This window comes from Ambystoma mexicanum, chromosome 6q, assembly GCF_040938575.1.
Source record: "Ambystoma mexicanum isolate Mex_15411 chromosome 6q, UKY_AmexF1_1, whole genome shotgun sequence".
NCBI classification, from domain to species: Eukaryota; Metazoa; Chordata; class Amphibia; order Caudata; family Ambystomatidae; genus Ambystoma; species Ambystoma mexicanum.
Window position 1 is genome coordinate 1,062,027,165 of NC_090937.1, and position 23,736 is coordinate 1,062,050,900.

General features: G+C 40.9%; 1 protein-coding gene across 3 annotated transcripts in view; it reads left to right on the forward strand.

The window, feature by feature from the left end:
• Positions 1-23,736, forward strand: part of SGCZ (sarcoglycan zeta) — a 6,780,780-nt gene that overhangs the window by 4,181,109 nt on the left and 2,575,935 nt on the right. For all 3 annotated transcript variants that reach the window (XM_069631598.1, XM_069631597.1, XM_069631596.1), the window contains one exon: positions 11,649-11,724. In XM_069631598.1, the coding sequence (XP_069487699.1) occupies positions 11,677-11,724 (48 nt within the window). In that variant the 5' untranslated portion in view covers positions 11,649-11,676. The remainder of the gene's footprint in view (positions 1-11,648; positions 11,725-23,736) is intronic.

The following is a 23,736-nucleotide window of genomic DNA, read 5'->3' on the forward strand; positions in this document are numbered from 1 at the left end:
TATTATAAAAGCGTGGTATCTATATTTTGTTTTATTTCTCAAATAAACCTTTTAAACTTGCAAAACAGAACTACTTCTTGGCTCAGTGGGGTCAGAGGGATTCTAAGAGAGGGGTGTTATATAGGGGTAGTCATCCAGAACTCATGAACTGGACATAAAGATATATCAATAAGGGTTTCCATTCAGTATCCCAGACTAGGCATTGACTTAGCTGTAGTGTTGAATTGAATCCTCTTACAGAATGTAAAACAATATTTTTCTTGATGTTTGTTTAATTTTGCAAATTTGGTGAATTTTGATATTTTTGAACAGAAACAGGGAGCGTTAGTGTTTGAAACATCCTAGGGTCATTGCAACGAGATTATTATTCTGGGATGGAAACATTATTTGTGTTTAAAAGTCTCAGAGGGAAATATGTAAAACGTATATAACACATTAAATGCATGCTAAAATGAGAATAACATGATTGGATGCACCTGAGTGAGAGAAATCTGTTGAACCAATTAGTAACATGGTCACATGTTAGCAATATGATCTTTTAGAAAGTTACAATTGTTTAATGAGAGCTCTCCAAGATGACATCACGTCAAGTGGGAGAGAAACTGAGTTTTGAAGTTACTCCCATTAGATATCCCTCTTCATTAACAGTGTGAAATGGATGGTATAGTGTAATGTCACTTTTGGAACACTGTCCAATTACATACACTAATCAATTAGACAAGAGACATGATACACACCTCCAAAGAGAGTGCTTTCTGATCTATGGATTCTAGGAACTGACTTACTCACTGACTCGAATAGACTGACAGACAGACGAAATGGAGAATTGGCAACAACAGAATGGAGAATAGAATACATTCCTTTCCTTTTGGACCCATTTCAGATTACAAGCAATACACTTCAAAATATGCTTACCATGAGTTAAACTCACAGGCCTTCTTCAGGGGAAAGGAGTGAAGACAGACCCCATCTTGCTGACTGATGACAGCCTGTTCATTGAGGGGGATATGTGTACCAGTCCTTAAGAGGGTGCCCACCTGATCTGTGAGACAGCCTAAAGGAAATTCATATGTAAGTATAATATTCAGGGGAAACAATTCTGAGGGGAGCAATATGCTAAAGGGGAATAGATTACATCCTAGCCCTTCTTATTTGTGGAAGTACTGTGTGGGCTGGGAATTATGAATTTACTCTACATCGTGAGACAGTAATATATATTACAGCAGTGTATGTGCATCTTGGGTTATAGATTTAATTTAGTAGGTACTATGGTGTGTATACAGGAGGATCTCTTGCCAACTTATCTGTGTAAAAATCAAGGGCAGAAGTATTCTCGGAGCAAAGGGATATCTCACTGTGTACATACTTTGAAAAAGAAGGTCATTGAAGTGATTTCCTGGTTTCATCATGTTGGGTGTCCTGACCCACGTTTAAGCTATCATGCCACAACATTTGGTGCTGTGGGCTTAGAAAATTCAAGATGGCGGAAAACCCACATGTGCGCCGAAATCCAGGAAAGCTGCGCAGTTTGTGCGCACACCAAAATGGTTGCCTCACTTGCCACCCACCAGTGCGAGAATGAAAGGCCGGGTTGCCATGATGGAAATGGGTTGCCAAAGGAAAAACAGTAGCGCCGGTTAGCTTCAAAGCGCTTTAAAACCACCATTGGACTACCCGCACAGTAGTCTGAAACCATTGGGAATGGCAATGCTGATTGCCAAATGCAACTTAGAATTGTGGGGAATTCATTTGTTAAATCCCAAAAATGGGTGCAGTACCAGTACTCACCACTATCCAAAAGCCGGCGTTTTAAAACCACCCTGTGTTTCTCTGAAGGCAGGCTCAAAATGCCTATTTTCAAACATTACAATATGTGCAAAATATTCACTGAACACCAGCAGACATTTGGCAGAATGGAGTTTTGTGTGCCTACAAAATCTGGGAAATGAAGAGCCCAGAACAATGCTTATAACAAAACTGGCTGAGCTATGGAGTCAGCAGTTTAAGTTGCACTGGATTTAAAGACACTAAAATCAAAAATGTTTAGATTAAATGAGTGACCTATGTTTGGTGTCACATGCCTTTGTAACTGTTGAAATGTCATAGTTTTGCACTTAGAATCAGCATTCTAGCTGCATGTGTAAAATTGCAAGTTAATTTAAAAAGCAACAAAAAACATGACAGTTAGCTGAAAGTCTGGCTTAAGGAACTTGATTTTGCTTGACAACTACCCCCATCAGGAGTGAAACTTGAGTCACAGCTGTGTTCCCAGGACTATCTGCCTTTTTGCTGGCCACACTAAGAATATACCATCTATCTGATAATTGAATTACCTGTGCTCTGCAGGAGAGTGAACAATGCAACTCTCTTCACCCAGGCAGAGGGTTTATTGAGAGGATCATAAATGGCTTCCTCTTGAACAATGAGCCTTTCAGGACCCAAGCAAATCTTATATTGCAGGGGTCGTAAAAGTGGCTTACTCTTGGCAGAAACTGGGAGGGGGAGAAACTGGAGACAGAAGCTGGCTTGGCAGAACTGGATAAACCAGTATTTCTACCTTGTGCTGAGAGAAAACCACACCCCTTTGGAGCCAGAACATAAGTTTAAAAAGATGGATCATTCATAGAGCGGACATGTGAAAATTTTATAAATGATACCATAATTCTTGTGATTTTTCTGCCCACAGTTTAAGAGGTTTTTAGAACCGGTGGTATGTTCAGGGGGGTGTCAGCGGAAAAGTGGATATTACTCTAAATGTATGCATGTTAAAAATCTGAAACTTCATCAGTTAATGTCCATACTCCCTGCGCACATGTATGTAAAGTTGGGTCAATGTCAGAAATTGAAAAATCAGTTAAAAAGTCAATTATGTGCCATTTCTTAATGCAAGCTCTTAGAAACAACAGATTTGGACAGAGACATGGCTAAATTCAGCCACACCATGTATATGTAATTTCAAGCAACTGTGTAACTGTGAAATATGTCTTTTGTTATCAAATATAGAATGTGTGCAATCTGACAGAAGAGTGTCCTATCTGCAAGCCATAAAATGACATCACTCTGACACAACTTAGCTTCGCCAATCAAGTGAGGAATGGAAATTTGACCAATGACAAGTGAGAGGGGCAAGTTTAGTTATGACCAACATACCCACCCACTCTCAAAACACATAAAAGCAGACAGACAGGACAGATAGGGACCTTCAATTCCATTTGCTGCAACGCGCTCTGCCGGACCATACAACATCCAGAGATCCAGACTTCAAATTCATCAACCTCCAGAAAGCCAAACTAGAGGCTTCAATCTACCCAGAACTAAGAGACCAGACCAGAGAGCGAGCAGTTCCAGAGACCAGACGCTGTGCCCAGAGAGAGACCAGAGCCCAGTCTAAAACCCTGACCAGATCCGTGATGAGGCCCATTTAATTCAAGAATATAGTGTGAGTACCCAGCAGAACTGTGTAGAACCAATCTCTTAGTTTAAATTCATCTAATTCAATCTATTTAACCTAAGTAGAACTGCCTGATAGCTCCAAATCTGTCACCTGTCATTCTAGCTGCAAAATCTGTCACTTGTCATTTTGAGCTTTTAAAATTTCAAATCTGAAAAACGACCTTCACAAAATCGCTCATAGCTCCGCGACCGTTTGTCTTAGAGACTTGCAGTAACTTTTATTTGGAAGCTGAGATCCTATGCTTTCCTAGGACCCCAAAACGATAGAGATAGTCCTTGTGGTTCCTCTGTAATAGCGCTCGGCGCATCCGCGAATTTTACCGCGATTTGCACATTTCTTCACGTGTAAAAAGACAGCAGTTTTGCTTTTCCTTGCCAAAAACTTCGTTTACCTGCTAGTTACTACTAAAGCATTGTTAAGTTGATCCTGAATTCATAGAGAGTAGATATCACTCACCCTGAACCTCTGAAAGGGAATTAAAAGCATTTTTAGCATATTTTTTAATTCATTGCCAGCACATATCAAAGCATTTTGCCTGTGTTTTCAAAACTCCTATCTGTTTTCTGTAGTCTAAGCTTGCTGGGGTGAACTGAATCACATTTGATTGCATTTCTGAGAACTGTGTGTTTTCCTTCCATTTCCTTGCCTTGCATCAAGGGGGGGAGGGGATTGCCAGAGAAAAGTGATTACATTGTTTTGTTGAAATCATATTGAGTATTTCTATACTGCATTTCATTCATTCAACCTTGCATCCATTTGAACTCTATAAAGCATTTTGTACCACCTTCTTCTTTTGTTCCTATTCACCTGTGTGCTACCTTATCCATTTCATGTCAACTCCTTATTGATTATAGAGAAGCGTGTTAGTGCCAGATTCTCCGTTGTTAATCTTTATCATATCAGATTCAGTGTGCTATTCAATTATTAATTTATTATAAGGTGTGATATATACATCTCTTGTTTAAATTATCAAATAAACATTTTAACTTGCAAAACAGAACTACTTCTTGGCTCAGTGGGGTCAGGGGGATTCCAAGAGAGGGGTGTTATATAGGGGTAGTCATCCAGAACGCATGAACTGGACATAAAGATATATCAATAAGGGTTTTCATTCAGTATTATAGACTAGGCGTTGACTTAGCTGTAGTGTTGAATTGAATCCTCTTACAATCACCAAGTAGAGTTCTGTTACTGGTGCTGAAACATTCAAGATAAAGGGGAAAGGATGATTAACCAATACTTATTTTCATGCTGTTACATTATATCATTCTTCATTGTAGTCACCATTGATATTGGAATTTTATTGATGCAAAATGTGTTTATATTTAAATAGATTTACTTATTTCTAGTCTTGGAACGATAGGGAGGCTGTATGAATTCAATATTGTTAAATTTGGAGTGATAGGTTCATAAAAAGAAGTTATTAAATAAATACAAATTGTGCGCCTGATTTGTGGGATGGAAAATTCCCCCAAATTAGATGTTGCCCGATTAAAACATCGAACAACTACCAGCTTCTAATGGTTTAATGCTAGCAGTTTTCACCCCAGCTTCCATTCAATCCAGAATGCCTCCAGTCACCATTTTAGCATTCTGCTTCCCATCCTACCCTAACCCCTTTTGCTTATATCATTGGCTATGAGGGCAACCTTTTGAAATCCAGTAACTTTCCTGTTTTTGTCTGGTGACCTCAACTCATATATATGCTCCCAACTCCCTTTGATTTTGGCTTAGCTGCTTAAAACGTTCATTCTCTGAAAGTCACTATGGTGTTCTACATTGTTTCTACTATTTTTGTGCTAACTATATTTGACTAGAAACACTGTACCATAATTTCACCCTGTTGACATGTGCTCCCTATTTGCCCACGTATATGACAATGGGCCCCATTACGAGGCTGGCGGTAGTATAGGCACGGCTGCCGCCAGTATTCATTTTTTTCTGGCGCTCAGAAAAGGGCAATTACTGGGTCATTACGACCTTGCCGGACTAAGTAATTGCCCTTTTCTGGGCCCCAGAAAAATGTCTTCCCCATTCCCATTGAGCCCCATAAGGTCAAACCTGGTGGCTGCAAAGGCACCCCCCGAGCAGCACTCGTAGTTTGCCAGTATGGTAACAACAGTACTGGCAAGCTTACCGGTACCGTTGTTACTGTATCGGCAAACTCGCAATGAGGCCCAATGGGTCCTTTGCACATGGTCAGCACTTTTTAAAACTTGAAATATAATATAAGTGTCATGTTCCCTTCGTAGTTGCCTCTAAGACTCTTTAATTTCTATTTTAATAACATGTTGCTTTATTTTTTACATGCCTCTTCCTCCCGTCCTCCAACCTGTGTTTTATCTGAACATCCTTTCATATGTAACACATGTGGCAATGATTATCCTTAGAGTCATTATGCCATTGATGTTGTGCAGTTGAACAGTTATTTGCATTCATATTTCTCAATTAATGATGATAATGTTCTATTCTGTGAAACACCTGAATACAGATTCTGCAAATTCATAAGTTAAAACACATGCACCAGTTCTGAAATTAAATTCTGCTCACCTTTCAATATATTACAATTTAAATGTTACATTACTATGCATACATGACTGAATCATTTTACACGTAGCAAATAACCCATATATGCAAATACATATGCACTTTGCTTGCCCAACAGGAAGAATACAAATCAATCTCAGTGGCTTGGTTTATCCAACTGATGAATCTATAGCGTTCACAGATGAAATCAATGTGGCTATCTCATATGAACAACTGAGACATTCCTCAATGTTAACATATGTAAATATGTATAGTCATATCCCATAGTTAAAACCCTTTTGGATTTGGCATGACCCAAAAGATACACCTTTAAGCATTGACTGTATATTTTAAATGAGCATAATTAACATTAGCTGAGATTCTCAGTATTTAGAATGTTGTTTTATGATTCAAATAAGTAAACAATTATTATAATTTGCTCATCCATTACACATTGCAGAGACCCATGTTTCCCATGTCTATGTCCTTTTACACCAGTATATATAATAATTGGCAGACCATTTACAAATTATTTTCTACTAAAGGTAAAATCTATGGAGTGAATGAGGCTTTGACTGTTTGATTTTATGTTTGCTTCCAATCTTTCTTACAGGTTTTTCCCAAGACATACAGGCTGGAATCATTTTACGTCATCTGTATTTTTTTTATTTTTCGTTTTGATGAATTTGGTGTTGCTTTATCGCCAATCGTGTTGCTAAAATAATGCGACAGTGACAAAAGAAAAGGAAAAGTGAGTTGAGACGCAGCATATTTCAATGGCATGGCACCATTAAAACTTGTAGCATGTATTGGTTGCCTTTACACCATATTAACCACTGAGTGCTTTTCTTTTGTTATTTACTAATTCTGTGCCAATTTGGAGTTCTTATATGTCAAGGCATTTGATTTCATAGCTATGGGGTGTTCAGACTTGGTTTGTCTGCATGCCACTCTGCCTTGTCCACCCATGTTTACCTTCATTGGACTGGCATGGTAGGTTGAAGGAATGGCAGATAAAAGGAGAAACCTCTTTTGCCATGGCCCAGAAAGCAGATCCTAACGGTGCTGCTCCTGCAGAGCCATGGTGGCACATCCTTACTCCACCTGGCATTTACCTTACGGTGCTGTTTGTGTGTAGCAGTCAAAACTGCTACAAAAAAACGCTGGTAACTAGAGATTCATAACTGTTACTCATAATTTGGAAGAGCAGTTTGTTTGAGTTTTATTCGTATTTATATAGCGCACAACAGTCCAAGGACATCGTGGCACTTGTTACAGTACAAAGCTTAGTTACATACTCATTAGCAATATATATACAGGGAACAATATAGTTATATAGTCATTGGTAGTATATGTACAGGTTATAATAAAGTTATATATTTGTATTAAATTACAATAAGGATGGCAGAGGTGGAGGTGGATGTGGCAATGCTAATTGAGGAAAGTGGCCTTGAGGTTGTTGCGGAAGACAGACATGGAAGTTTCAGCTCAAAGGGTAGCCAGGAGAGAGTTCCAAAGTTTTGGTGCAATTTAGGAGAAGCCTATACCTCCAGCTGTAGCTCTCTTTAAGTGTGCTATGAGTAGCTGGTCGGAGTACTGACATCTGGTGGGGTGTGTGGATGTGGTCCTGGAAAGTGCTTCAGATAGGTATGTTGGGGCGGTTATGTAGATACATCTGTGTGTGACGGTGAGGATTTTCAGAGTGATACTGTCTTTGACCTGGAGCTAACGTGCTTCACGGCTGGTGTGGGATATATGGTCTCTTCTAGGAATGCTCATTGCGGCTCTGAGTGCATTGTTTTGTGTGGTTTGCAGTTTTTGAATGTTCTTGGAGGAGGTGCCAGCTAGGAGAGTGTTGCAATAGTCCAGTTTGGCGGCTATAGTTGCTCTAGCTATGGCCAGGCGGTTGGGGTAGATAGGTAGGGTTTAATGGCATTGATGAGTTTGGTGCTGAATGCAGATGTGGAAGCTATGGCGCTAACTTGTTTGTTCATCGATAGATTTGCGTCAATGTGAACACCTAGAGTCTTGACAGAGGGGTATAAGTACTTGAGTGTCGTCTGCATAGTTGGTATATGCTACACCCATAGAGTCCAGTAGGTCAAAGAGGGGTTTTGTAAAGAGGTTATAGAGGGTGGGGGCTGTACAAGATCCTTGGGGGACACCGCAGCTGATGGTGGTGGGGTCTGCGTTTGCTGTGTCTGTGTAGACCTTCATGGCTCTGCCTTCAAGGAAGGATGTGATCCAGGATGCTGCTTGTTTAGAGAAATGCACTGCATGGGTGAGATGAGTGGTAAGTGTTTGGTGATCTACCAAGTCAAATGCAGCTGATAGATCAAGTAGGAGGAGCAGTGCAGGTTTGCCTTTGTCCATGATCTGTGAGATTTGATTTTTTAGGTCTAATAAGGCGATTTCTGTCCCGTGCCCAACACGGAATCCGGATTGTCTTTTGCCTAGTATGGAGTTGGCTTCTATGTATGATTGGATCTGGTTGTGAGCTGCTTTGTCTAGGATTTTAAGAGGAACGGGACTGTCGTTATCGGGCTGTAGTTGTTGGGATGCGTTGGGTCAAGCGTGGCCTTTTTTAGGAGTGGCCGTACACAGGCTTCCTTCAGATTGTCTGGGACGGTTCCTATTCGGAAGGATGCACTAATGAAGGCAGTAATCAGGGGTGATAGCTCATTAGCGCATTCCTTGATGAGTTTGGGCGGGCAGATGTCTGCTTTGCAAAGAGACAGTTTGAGGTTTTTGATGAGATTGAGGACCTCTGGTTCAGTGACGTCTCTGAAAGTGAATTGAGCGTGATTGAAATTACTACACTTTTTTGATTGGGGAGGGCTTTGCAATGGTTTTGGATTTTGTTCTGGAGGAGTTTTATTTTGTTGAGCATGGCGGACTGAATGCTAGCGCACCAGGCTTTGTCTTTAGTTATCTTGTCAGCGATAGCTGGAGGAGTGACTAATTCATTAAAGATTGCAAATAGTTCTTTAGCTTGGGAGTTGGCCTTTGAGATCCTGTCATTGAAGGAGTTGGATCTGGCTGCTAAGATGGCTTTTTTATATTGGAGGGCTATTTGTTTGAAGAGGCTCTAATATAAGTCACTGGGATCCGTTTGCCAGTTTTTTAGCGACTGATGCTTTTGAGTTTGGAGGGTTTGAAGTTCATCCGAGAACCAAGAGTTGCAGTGGAATGATTTTTTTTCTTTCTTATTTTCGGGAGGGGCTATGGAATTTATGGCATTGGTGAGCGTATCGTTAATGATCACTGATAGTATGTTTGGGTCCTGAGAGAAAGGTGGTGCTAGACAAGGGTATATGAGGTGAGGACGCAGGTTGTCGGCGTTGAGTTTTTATGAACTTCTTGTTGTGGCAGGTGGTGCGTAGGTGAGATTTTTAGGTTTGGGGTTGGTGGGGATAAGGAATTCAATGCACGTGTGGTCCGTCCATGGGAGGGGAGTATTTGAGGTAATGTAGGATGCGCAGTTGTGGCCCATGACCCAGTCAAGGGTGCGGATTTAGAATGAGTGGGGGTGAGGACACCTTGGAAGAATCCTAAATCTGCAAGTTAATTCACTAGGGTTGTGGCAGATTTATCTTCAGGATCATTATATCCTAGGTTAAGGTCTCCTAGTAGGAGGATTTTGGAGGACTTTTTAATGTTTTTGCTGAGCCGGTGGGAGAGGTGCTCTTGGAAGTCTGCTGGGAGTCCGGGGGGTCTGTATAGGATGTGGATATTAATTAGATTATTGGGGGAGAGCATGAGCTTGGCTGATAAGATATCCCATTTCCACCCCAAGTGGTAGGGTCTGCTAATCTGATGGACAGTGAGTCTTTGTGGATAAGGGCGACTCCCCCTCCAATCTTGTCACATCTATCTTACCTAAGGATGGAGTAGCCTGAGGGTAGCAATTCAACAGATGACAACGCCTAGATTCGAAAATCTAGGTGGGGCCAGAATCAGTATGGTAACAATGGGCAGTGGTGGGGGCAAAATCAGTATGGTAACAATGGGCAGCAATTCAACAGATGACAATGCGTAGATTCGAAATTCGAGGTGGGGGCAGAATCAGTATGGTAACAATGGGCAGCAGTTCAACAGATGACAACGCCTAGATTCGAAATTCTAGGTGGGGGCAGTATGGTAACAATGGGCAGCAATGGGCAGCAATGGAACAAATCACAAACGCCTAGATTTGAATTTCTAGGTGGGGGCAGAATCAATAAAGTCACAGTGGGATAACTTTAGTAAATGTCACTTTGGCAGGGTTCAACATCATGGCCATAGTAGGCAATAATAATGTAGTCACAGTATATAAAACAATATGTTCACAATGTAAAACAGTAAAACACAAGTTAGCATCAATTACTGGCTGTTTTACCACTAGCATTAAAATCATTATCAGGCTCAAAATTGTATGTTGGTTTCTTTTCAAAATTCTGCAATTGCAATTTTCTTTTCTTCCCCTACTATGAATGAATGATTGAATGAATAAGAGCATTTGCAAGGTGCTTATTTTGGAACTAACCGGCTTAAGGCATCAAGGATTGGAATAATTGTCGGTATTGTGAATCAGATACAACCACTGATTTAATGAACATCTGGCATTTCTCCTTCCATTACTTTCATCACTATCCTGCCTCGCTGCTGTTGGGGTAGGGAGTTTGATTTGAGCCCTAGGTAGTTTGCGATGGAAGATGAACTGCTCCTCGCCCGATGGCTTTGTGATATATGCCCCCCCCTTACAGCAAATGCCTTCATCTGTTCCGGTTTCTTTTCGGTTCCTCCATCTGGTCTTGATGCATAACTCATCTTTATAGAGTATTTTTTCCTTTACTGTTTACTGTTTCAATCTGCTGTATTTACATTTACATTTAGCCACTTTTATTGCCCGTCTGCTGTTTTAAATGGAAAATGAATCAAAATGTTGGTGTCTCCGATCATCTATGACCAAAAATGGCCGGCGTCCCTTTCCTAACAATCATTTTCTATGTGCCACGTGCGTAGCGCGTGTGTCCTCTGCTGTGCCTTTTCCTGTTTTGGTGCTATGAACAACATATGCCCCTGAACAGGTTGCGGACATCAATTAGTACGTCATAGCGCTACGGGGTTTCCATGGCAGCTTTTGCACAAATCCCTTGCTTGCTCGCAAAGCTCCTGCACCGTTCGGACCCTTACATGAAAATTGCTCTGTGTTGTTTTTTAGTAGCTAAGGATGATGTGTTTAATATAAAGTGGTTAAGGGCGATGGCAGCAGAGCCAGTTATGGGACTCAAACGCGCCATCAAGATACAGGGAAATTAAAAGCGGCGAAACCTTCGTCTCATTGAATTGTAATGGTGCGTTCCTGCAGTTATTTCTTCCTTGGTGGATTTAGGTCTGTCATTACTTATTACACTTTCCGAAGAGATTACAGATTTGCCTCGGTTTGAAAGTACTTTCATTATACTTATGCCCACAAGACACAAGCCGTGTTTGATAAAGTGGCACTTTGAGATATAATAAGTGGAAGAATAATTAGTCGTACGCCGTCAGGGAACACAGCCTTACTGCACAGGGGCCGTTCAGGCCACACCATTCCCGACGCATTGCATACGCGATTCTTGCTCAGGGCAGGGCTGACCATAAAACACAATGTTTTGTATTAAAAGTCCTTTTTTACTCCACACAGGCTTTGATTCACGCCATTTGAAGACTAAATGATGGAGGCGCTGTCGGATTTTGAGCTGCCAGTGAAAGATGAACAGGTGCCCATTTTATTTTATTTTTTGAATGTAAGAATTGGTGAGAGAGCGGTGTAGCTCAGGTCTGAAATGGCTTTGGGCCTCCTTCACAGAAGCGTCCCAGAATGGCAAAACCCCATTGTAAAACGCTCTGTGAATAAGGGTATGTGTGTCATAACATAACTACTGAATGCATTGCAAACTGTCAGCAAGACTGAGATTCAGGCTTTTAAAATGTTTTCCATTGTTGTACTTATAAAATAATGCTTGGTCCCCAAGGCAAATGTGTGTATACTATTTAAACATTTTCCATCAATTATCTTGCAGCTAAATGTTGTTTTAAAGCTATCACTTAGATGGATATAGTGTAATGTGCGATAGATTTGAATAAAAGCAAATCCCGTGTAGTATATTGCATACAATGTTTTAACGCAGCATCGCAATAGTTGCATTAACAGTGACTGAGTTATATATAAAAAAAAGAACTTGAATTTAATTATTTAACTTGTTGTAAATTAACCCGATTGCCAAACCTGGGGATATATGGTGCCCGTGCAAAATGTATCTGACAACACAATCACAAAGAACCTCTGGCCACTCGGATAATGTATGAACACTATGCGATTCATCTCAATGCATATATGGAACTTTTTTCTGGGACCTGAACAGTTGTAAATGCTGTCTTTCTTTGTTGTTGCATAACATAATACAGAGAATTAAAAAAAAAACATGTTTTAGCATGAAATTGCAGCAGAAAAGCTGATCTGTGTGGAAGAATCGGCTGCTTCACAATAGCATTGCATACACTGTGAAGCGTCCTCTTGAGGCAAAAGGGTGGTGATAGTAGTGATGGAATGGGGTAGATGTCATTCAATAAGGGGCGCACAGCATGAAGCGCGCACGACAATGTTTATAAATGTGGATGTCCCGCTCAAACCAGGGGCAGGCATGACTTTGCTTTAACTGTGTTTTTATACATCAAGTATTGCAAATATTCCTTGATACAAGCCACGTCACATCATGCCGCTTTACATCACACCTTAACCTCTTAAGTGCCTGCCAAGGACGAGGTATCTCCTCCTTGGGATTATCTCCCTGTTGCCAAGGATGCAATAGCATTTCCTTGGAACTTAAGCGGTTAATGAAGGAGAAAACGTTAGAAGGCATTGAATGGCGAAATACCGAAATCACCAAAAAAGGCCTTGGCACTCTGGGGGAAAACCCAATGTTTTAAAATACTATAATTCAAGATGGTGTCCTTGGTCATCCTTATTTCGATTAAACCTTTTTGCTTTCTGGTAAGGGGTGTAGTCGCGTTGCCATGTCATGTAGCATGCGCTCCTCACCCGTCTCCTACTGGTGAAGTAAACGTTTCTTTCATGCAGCCTCCCTTGATGGAACCCACTTCTAAAACTAGGTTTGAAAAAAGTTTACCCTCATTGATTCACCATTTGAGGACCTGGCACACCAGGAGGAAGGAGACTCTGCGCCAGCAACCCAAGGACATCTGATATCCCTCACCTCCTACACACCCCCACCTCCACCTCCAGACCAGCCTCTGTCTGGATCTCTACAGTAAATAAAGTCTTCAGGATAAAGCAAAGTGCACACTTGTTGGACCTATATTCTGTGCCCCGGAAATATAGTACCAATCTTGCTTCTTTGTCCCAATTAGAGAGACAGGGTTAAAACTCCCAGCCTGATTCCCGCCCACAATACCCGTTGCAAGGCTATAGTGTGCAGGACACATTTGTGCTCTAATCAGAAGGATGTAGCACCCAGCTCGCTATTTGTAATCCACCTAGGTGTATAGTGCCTGAGACACATCTTCTAATTCAAGGATAATGGTGGCCACTCTTGAGGGATAGTGTGACCAGCTCACATTAAAGGGATATAGTGCTAGCACACCCTTTAGGAATATAGTGCACAACTAACTCTTCAGGGACACAGGGATATCCTCACTGTTCAGAGATATAGTAGCAAGCCCCTCTTCACCTAAGGACAAAACTCCTGTGGCCTTGCCTTGGTTATTAATCAATTTCAATTATGTGGTTTCCCTTGATATTCTCTTTGGCTGATTTGATCATTGCCCACAGACGCTGCATGTCTGTAGCATCCTGGGGTATTAAAAGCAGAGGTGTTCAATGTTAGTCCAGGAGGAATAACCACTTTCTACTCTTGCCTCTGTCCTGGATGCCTGTGGGTTCTCAGCAGCCTTGGTGTGTTGTATGTTTTACAGATCTTCTATTCAGGTAGGTGGATGTCTGTCATCATCCTTTCTGGCAAACAGGATTCTACGAGATTGAATCAGACGTTGCCCATGTGCCTTTCCATTTTGCCTGTGTGAGAGTCTGACCCTCTATCTTTTGCAATACTTGAATCCACGGCACTACTTCATTCTCCACAGTTGTTCTTCTCTTTAATACTTCCTAACTTTCGTTTCTAATTGATTCCTATTTTCCCAAAATTAAGGTAGGAGACCACCCCAGTTAGGTGTGGGCACTTGGGTTCTCCCCACTATTTGTGTGAGCATCTTATAGTGGCTATGTGGTCACAGAGATTTATGAATATAGAGATTGTTCATTTCTTGAAGGAGATAGGGTGCACACGTTTGTTGTATGGAAACCTGAAATTTAAAAGCCCAATCCGGTCTTTAGTGTGTCTTTTTCCACGGTGGGTGGTTTGGTGGATAACTCCTTCTAACTCATTGATTAAATTATCCTCTAGTGGGCGACAGTCTTAAGATGACCGAGGAGAGAACACTCGCTTACAGCGATGATTACGCGACGGCACTGATGAATGCCATTTCTATTATTAATAACAGTGAACTAGGAGAGAACACTGATAAATTAGATGATTGGGATGAGATAATCCAACTATGTAAAGGATTAATAAGATCTGAGTTACATGGGGCGATCATGTTGGAATATCCTCAAAAATAAATCCCTCGCCCAGGGTCTCACAGTTCCAAATGAACCCCAGCTTTTTTTAAGATAACACAAAATTCAAATTGCGATGGAGTTACATTGCAAACCACTGTGCCCGAGATTGGCTCATTTTGACACGGCAAAAGAAACAGCCGAAAAAATCGAAATCGACCTAAAAAAACTAGAGGAAGATATAAAAAAATTGATATCTTTAGACGCTTTAAAGAAAAGTGTAGAAGAAATAGACAAGGAAATGAAGGAATTCAAATAGACCAACACAATGGAGAGAATCCAAAGGCTCAAAAAGGATTTGGGTAGATATACCCATGTAAAATCTTATGCATACACAAAAGAAGGTTACAAAACAGATGAGTAAGGTTTAGAGCAACCTCCTTTAGTTCAAGTAACACTAGCAGTGATCCAGACAATCCAGGAGAGGGAACATCTACTAATACTCCCAATCAAGGAAGAGGAAACTCTAACTATAGACAAAGAAGAGGGAACTCCAACCAGGGTAGCCAGCCTGTTTTATACAAAGGCCCCAACAGGTGCAACTGGAACAGAGATCAGAGATTCCTACGGAGCAGCAATCGATTCTAGTGAATTTGTCAACTTATGAACCCACAATCATGGATAGACAACTCTTGAATAAAGGTTTAGGGTACGTGATTTCAAATAAACACAACCCCTTTTTGTTCCTTACAGATGTCTTTAAATCCATGCAGAAAATCAGACTAAAGGAATTTTTTGCTAACCAAACAGGAGAACCAACTGGGTCCCAAATGGTGACCCATTCTGGGCTCAAAAATCCATCCACTTTTTGTCCTCCGGCTTATGCTTCATCACCAGAGTCAATGATGTTTGAAAAAAGAGTCCTGACAGATAACCATAACCGTACCACTCTAGAGAAAGAGGGTATGGAATCATTAGCCAAGAATGAAAGCATTATCATCAAAAAGGCTGATGAGGGTGGAGCCATTGTTATGCTCAATAAGAAGGACTATATTGAAGAATGCCTTAGACAATTTAATGATGTGCATTACTATAAGAAACTAGTATTAGATCCAACCAAAGAACTAAAGATCCTTATTGAACTCAAAACTACTAAAGCCTGAGAAAGGTGTAAGATCAGCAAACAAGAATGGGCATTTCTCAACAACCCAGAACAGCCATACCCACCTCCTAGTGTGTACCCAAAATTCATAAATCACTTGTGAATCCTCCGGGCAGACCAATAGTCTCTGGCGTTGACTCCATTCTTGAGCCTCTATCTAAATTCGCTGATCATTACCTGAAGGGATACATTCTCCAAATGAAATCATACTTAAAAGACACCAAGGATTTGATAAGGCAATAAGAAAACCTGCCATATGATTCCAACAATTCATACCTAGTGGGTCTCGATATTGTTTCTCTATAAACCAACATCCCGCAAAGAGAAACCTTGGAAACTATTGGAGAGCTACTGCTCACTAGACCCAACAGTGATCCGGTATGCCAGCTCTTTCCCTTTACGGTGCATCAAACTGGCACTTACACAGAATTATTTTGAATTTCAGGGTTCTTTTTTCTGGCAGAGTGAAGGTACTGCCATGGGGGCCACAATGGCTCCCAGTATGGGAAATCTTTATGTTGAATTCTTCGAGAAGAAGTTTATCTACACAACTCACCCTTTTAAACAACATGCCCAGTCTTGACCATGGTACATCGATGATGTCATTATGATCTGGACAGGAACAGCAGAGAGAGCGCAGGATTTTCTCTCCTGGCTCAATCATTGTAATCGTCATTTACAATTTACCATGAACATACAGAAAGTTTCTATAGATTTCCTGGATTTGAATATTTTCCATGAAGAATGTCGTCTAGTGGTGAAACCCTTCCACAAATCAACTGAGAAAAATTCTTTACTTCACTACCATACTAAACACTTTAGAGATAATTTGCCGTATGGCCCATTTTTACGTCTAAAGGGGAACAGCAGCCACCGAACTGCATTCGAGGAAGAAGTGACGAATCTAGCTTCCAAATTGAAAGAAAGAGGCTACCCTTAAAAACTGATTAAGAAATCTGTAAAAAGAGCCTCTAACAATAACCGGGACACCTTGTTAAAAGACAAGAGTAAACAGCCGCCTTGGGAACGCCTGGTATGCTTGAACACATTTAACAATCTCAGCCTTAAGATCAGTCAAATTGTCACAAAACATTGGAGGGTGTTTACAGATACTAACTCTGAAGTACCCTCACCCCTGTTTGCCTACAAAAAATCTACCACCATCGGCAAGCAGGTAAGTAGTAGTAAGCGAAAAGAAAAAAAAGAAAAATTAACAGTTTGACACAGTCATGCGGGCTTACACCTATGACTGGCCACTTCCCATGTGGGAACTGTGCCATATGTAAACTTACATACAAAACCAACAAAGTGAATATTGGACTACCTAAACCATGGCATCAGAAACAGCTGACAAACTGTAATTCAGAGTGCATAGTTTATATGATTATGTGCCCGTGTAACCGGCATTACATAGGCAAAACAAACAGAAAGGTAAAAACATGCATCTTGGAACACAAGAGCTCTTTCAAGAATAAAGTTCTCACAGCCCCCCTAGTGAAACATTTCACTGAGGCACAACATGGTTTTGAAGACTTTCATTGGACAGTTCTATTGATGGTAAGGCGTGTTAGCCATAATATGAAAAGTAAGATACTGTTTGAACAGGAGAAGAGGTTGATTTTTCTAACTCTTAGTGATCTACACGGTCTTAACAAATCAATTAATTGGCTCAAAATATAAAAGCCAGAGGTCCTCTGGGAGAGTTCAGTCTTTTCAATGCCTGAAAATGATTCTATATGACGCAAAGACACTGGCTTACATTAACACCACCCGTGTTGCAGTTATCGGGTCCCCACTTCTTCTTAAAACAGAAGTGCTGTGTATATTATATATTCCTTTGAGCGGGGAGTCCCGGCATGGTAAGATGCTATATTTCATCACGTGGTGATGGTCTACATCGTGGTAGTGACCGTCCCCTGGTGACTTCATGTGGGCCCTAGCATTTACATAGCTCTCCTTAATGAAATAATGGTCTTTAATATTCAGGGCATTGAAACACAATTAAAGGACTAAGGACTGTATTCCCAACTTCCTAGTCTTTACCTCCCAATATGGCGGACCTCAGCGGTGTTGTTCTGGCTTTTATCGGTTTCTATTTCATCGAGCCTGACAACAGGAAACAGTAGCACCTAAGGGGCCGGGTGATAACACAGACCTGGAGGAGAGAAGCTCTTTCCAGCGGTAGATGCGAGAACCACACCGAGTAAGGTAAGCACGCCAGGGTTCTGGACTGGAGATAAGATCAGGCAGAGATTTTGACTCAGGATTCTGTTAACTCTGTTTGATGGGGATATACGTAGTATAGGGGCGGCAACCACTTTGAAGACTAGTTACCCAGTAATAAACATTATACTAATTAGGCCCCCCTCAAGTACCTATTCATGTGGGGAAACAGTTTTAAAAAACTGCCCAGGAGTCTATTGAGAACACTAGGAAGCCGTTGTTGATAAATCAGCCTGCACGGGTTGCATCGTCTAAAATAGCCTTTGTTTTGTTGGCTTTTGGTTCTAGACGGTGTTGGGACCCTATCCACAAGAGTGGAAAATGTACATCTAGCCGGAAGAATACCGGACCTCTTGCAGCTAAATCAGTTTGACCAAACCAACATCATGGAGACCCCAAGAGGGGTTAATAACTGTTCACATCGTGGTAAGAAGCCACATCTAGTGGCATTAATGATCTGGTACTCTATGGGTACTAGTCTGGAGGAAGTGATAGACACACAGTTTTACCCCGTAGCTTTAATGTTTCCTTTTCATGTGAGGCATGTGAGCACCAATGACTGTAGACTAATGGCCAATCGAACGAGCCCCTTGTTTTATACATTTGTTCATAGGAGCACGTCAAAGTAACTAGACCTTCACATTTAAATATGCCCACTCTTTTGGACTTTTTCTCCTTTTAGGGATCAACTACATAAGGGAGCCCAGATAATCTATTTAACCTTGAGCTCACCTCAACACCTTAAATATGTTTATAGAATATATGCAAATTGTTGATTATATTTTTTGGTTTTTTTGGGTTTTTATTACTCCTTGTGAATTTCGATTGACGCTTCAGTAAAGAAGACCTTGCATTAGTTCTGTATACAACTCTAATACTGTAATTGACTACTCATGATGAAAGTCCCATTACCAGAGAGAGGACTGAAACATGTTGATTCTGTAATCTAGGAGTCATACCAGATTGGATCAAATTATTGAGAGACCCTGAGAAATCTGAACCTCACTGGATAGGATAGATTCCCAAGGTTCCATTACTAACTGATGTATTTTAATATCTCTGTTTCTTCTATTTGTAGAATGTTGTGTCATGTCTTTATTATATTTGTATATGTTCTTAGAGTTTTTGCTCTTTAATGTTGAATATGTATTGTATGCATGTGATGAGATTTTTCATCTTTGAAATCTTAATAAAGTATATTTTTTTAATTGATTGTTCAGTTGTGTTGAGATAGAGTAACTGTTGACAAACTCACTTCCTACCTTTCGTTTCTAATTGATTCCTTTTCCCAAAATTAAGGTAGGAGACCACCCCAGTTGGGTGTGGGCATTTGGGTTCTCCCAACTATTTGCTTTGTGTTCTTCTCTTTACCCCATTATCTCTGGTATTTGTCCCATGAGGGTCCTCACTGACATAAATACACACGGGGTGTACTTCTAAAATGGTAGGTTCTATTTTCTCGGACAGTTCAATGATCTACCATTACAGAGATCTTATTGGTATTTAGACCAATTACCTCTGGCATCTTTTATAGCTGGGACCTATGCCTCTTGAAATAATTCAATGATGTCTCAAGGTAATCCAGCTTTTCATCAGGGAGCTTTCCCTGTGGTAGGGGAGGACTCAAGTGTACTCTGCAACTCACATCCTATAATACCTTTGGGTAACTCATAGCTCTGGCAACCAAGCACTAGCAGGGTGAATTTGCCTGGTTTCATATTGACTTTTGAGGTCATTTCAAATTAGAAGAAATCAAGTCTCTGATGAACCGGCATTGGGTCACAGATAGCAGAGAAGCCATTCAGGCAACGCTGAAGAACTAGTCCATGTGTAAGCCATGTCTTTCTTTCTTTCTTTCTTTCTTTCTTTCTTTCTTTCTTTCTTTCTTTCTTTCTTTCTTTCTTTCTTTCTTTCTTTCTTTCTTTCTTTCTTTCTTTCTTTCTTTCTTTCTTTCTTTCTTTCTTCCTTCCTTTCTTTCCTTCTTTCCTTCTTTCTTTCTTTTTAATTGTAATTTTCTCATACTTTCATTAAATCTCCAAGAAAGAGAAAGAGAGTGATGAGGTGATGAATAGAATGGCAGAAACAATGAGCAAATGCAGAAAAAGATGAACAGAGCGAAAAAGGATAGAGAGAAGGGACGATACATGGCATTGAATAATAAAGGCTATTATGCTTCATATTCAGTAAGTGGTGTTGCAAAGAATACAATTATGTGGTGTTATATACCCATTCCATGGGCAACTCCAGGGTTAAGGGTAAGCAGTTAATGGCACAAGCGAAGCAAGGGCCATTAACGTCAGCTCAGTTCTGTTACCCCCCTGTGTTGCCCATGGAACGGGTACACAACACCATTAGCACCCCGGGTTACCAAAGCAGCAACCTGGGGTGCTATAGAAGAAGAATTTTCCTTTCTAAAACGGGATGCTGAGGGAAGCTGAGAGGAAGGTGCACTTGTGGTGTCAAGGGCTGCCACAGCCAAAATAAGGTAAGTGGGGAATGAGGGGTTATTAAAGAAAAAAAAGGGGGACAGAGGGTGAGGGGGAGATGGTGGCAGGGAGAGCTGGCCTTCAGGTGGCTTGGAACGTGGGGTTGTACCAGCGGTTCAAGCCTGCGTTCCTAGTCACCTGATGGGATGGCTCGCCAACCCGGGGTGCTAATAAAAAATAGCCCTGTGAGTAGAATAATATAACATAATCACCACCTTATGCTTACTCTTCTGTAAACATGAGAAAATCAAGAACACCCAAGTGTGTAACAAATAGTAATGTTACATTTCCAGTTTATGTGAGCCATGCAGTTTAGATCAACACATACTTGTACAGTGACCCATGGGAGCTCTCTGGCATATTCTCTAATGCAACTATACAGGAATAATGCACATTTAGCAGAATGTTGTACTTTTATTTAGGTTTTTGCTACTGATATCAAGAACAACTTCCATGTTTATTTAGTTCCATGAATTTAGCACATTTTACTAATAATACATGCCCACACTAAATCAACTCAAGAACATGTCTTTCTGACTGCCCTTTGTCTTTAGATTTGTCTTTTGGAAACTCGCTTTGCAGCAGCAGCTTCAAGGAGACCACCCATTTTTAATTGAGCAACTGCATGCACAGCTGATCTGGTAAATATGTGCAGTCCCGAAAATGTTGTCGATACCTGGCACTCTCTGGCAATCGTGGGCATGCGATAGTAATCTATGGCAATAGTGTGCCTGTCTGAAAATACACCATCTCTCTGGTATGCACTAAGGCATTTGATGGCAGTGCTTGGCAATTGTTCCATATGTGCATCTGATGGAAAACCCGAGTGACGGTATGCCTACCTGGGTAGTTGAGGACCAAGCCTTTTGACAACAACGCATGGCAAGTGATGTAAGTACAATACCTACTTATTTGATGGAGAAACCAAACACCTCATGTTGGCACGTGTGCACTTGAGAGTAATATTTGGTCAACATTCTGCATATCTTGGTATATGAGAGCAATCCGTGGTAATAATATCTGTACCTGAACAGTTCGTTGAAATAGCTGATATATAGCAAATAATACCTATCTTTTGATTTGAGTACTAGGGCTAGCACAGTGCAAAGGTTATTGCAGTAATTCGAACAAGAAGTTGTAATGTTGTGGAAAAGAGCACCCTGTGGGGAATGGCAGGTAATTGTATGATATGATATAGATGGAGAAACTGGTGGAAGACCACTGGTGTTGCTTATTTGATGTGAGGGGGGAGGTTTGTTTGGTATCTATCACGAGCACTGGGCTCATCAGGGTAGTAGGATGGGTACCATAGCTCTGAGCAATTAAAATGTGAAGTCTATGTTTCTATAGATGGAGATGACAGTCATTGAAGGGTTGTGTCAGACGTTGTTGTCGTTTATCCACCAGTCATTCTTCATGCATTCTGTTGCCAGTTATTACTGCTCTCTTTTACTTTGAGATGGAATCGGGTTTGAACAGCACATGTATGGGACTCAGTGTTGTAAAATTGAATAATGTTGGCAAGTTCATTCAGGTTTTCAATGACATTAGCGATAGTGTGAGTAATTACGGAGCCCGCCATGTGGTGGAAGATCATTGCAAGAGGATTGACATACATTTGGCATGGTGGGTTCCTTTAAGACTGAAGCAGGTGAAGCACTTTAGCACAGTGCTTGCAATCCCATGTAACATGGACAAGCTGTGTAGGAGATGGTTTTGGACAGTGACGTTTGATGCAGCAATGAGGAGTAATAGGAAGGGGGCACAGCTATGTCCATTACTTCAGAGGAGCGGGGTTTATGTACGCATGTTAAATAGCATTATTGTTTTACCTGTGCATGGGCTGAATCCAGACGAGACGTTGTTCAGCATAACATTGTATTGTAAAGCCAGTACAAGTACATTGTACATTGTTATGTGACCACTGTCTCAAAGATCTCCATTATCGACGGGAGAAAACGAACTGATGTCGCAATAAATCCTCAAATTGTTAATGACAAAGGAATTTGTTTTGATTCCATAGCCCTGTGCCTGTGGAATCTGCTTCCAGCACCTCTTCATCTTTGTAAAGAACTTACATAGTTTCAAAAAAAGCTCTCAAAACGTTTCTCTTTGATTCTGATGGCGAGCTGTACTTCTTTCTATGCTTCCCTGGTTTTTGATCTACCCTTCCTCACACATCTCTTCTGACTTGCTGTACACTAAGGTCTTTGGGCGAGTTGTGCCTTATTAAAGGTATATAACAATAACAATACAACATACCTTCAGAGGACAATTGAAGGAAAGATGGATTTGTAGCAATCCAGGTAATTTCGAGTTGCGTTCTGGTTTTAAGAGCAAGTTCATGGGCACTAAACAAATTATTTAAGTAGCACTTGCTAATTATTGAAAAGGGGGAAGAGGCTGTTGCACAGATGAACCAGTCAGAATGGTATGAGTTTCGGCAATAATGGTCCGTTGTCATGACCGCACCACCGGACCTCCAGGTGGCACCCACTGTGTACTAATTGGAAGTCACAATGTATCATAATCCATCATGGACAATACCTACTTTACCTTTGCAAGACTTTGGTATTTCCTCGTTTCCATACTAAAGTTGACAGTACACCTGTGTAGAGCACGTTTCGTTTCTCCTACCTGCTATAGAAAAATAAATTGTAGCGAGAAGGCAAGAAGGCATGATAGATGGTCCCTTACACTCTCTTTAAAGACACCCAGGTGCATAAGGAGACTATTTACAGTCCATTCTTGCATTATGAGGCAAGATCAGAACTGTCGCTTTAAAAAAAAAAAAAAAAAACAGAATTAGCATGGACCCTCACTCTAATGTAATTGGAATGATACTTGCTTTTAATATTCCATTATACAGGGGTGCTAAAATAGCTGGCCACCAATCTGGATCGTTTATCAAGGCCACTTGTTTAAACCACAGTCTATTACTGCTATTATGGCTTCCATCGAGCCCCTTCCAAGGAGCATCTGAAGCTGGTCCCTAGCATCTTGGGCTCCACCATCCTGGTCACCAACATTCATACCAACTATGTTCTGAAGAAAACTCTGCCATGTCCCCAGCCCAATCTAGACATTTCAATTAAATTGAGCAGGTTAGTCATCGGCTTTTAAAGATCTGCTGGCCACCAGCATTATTGGCTGTTCTGAGAACATCATGCACCATAGTCTGCCAGTTATTATACTGGACTTGCTTCTTTTGAATATTGGGCATGCTCTGATAATGGTGCAAAACTGAATTCATATTTTCTACTCTACGTGTGGGGTCCCAACAACT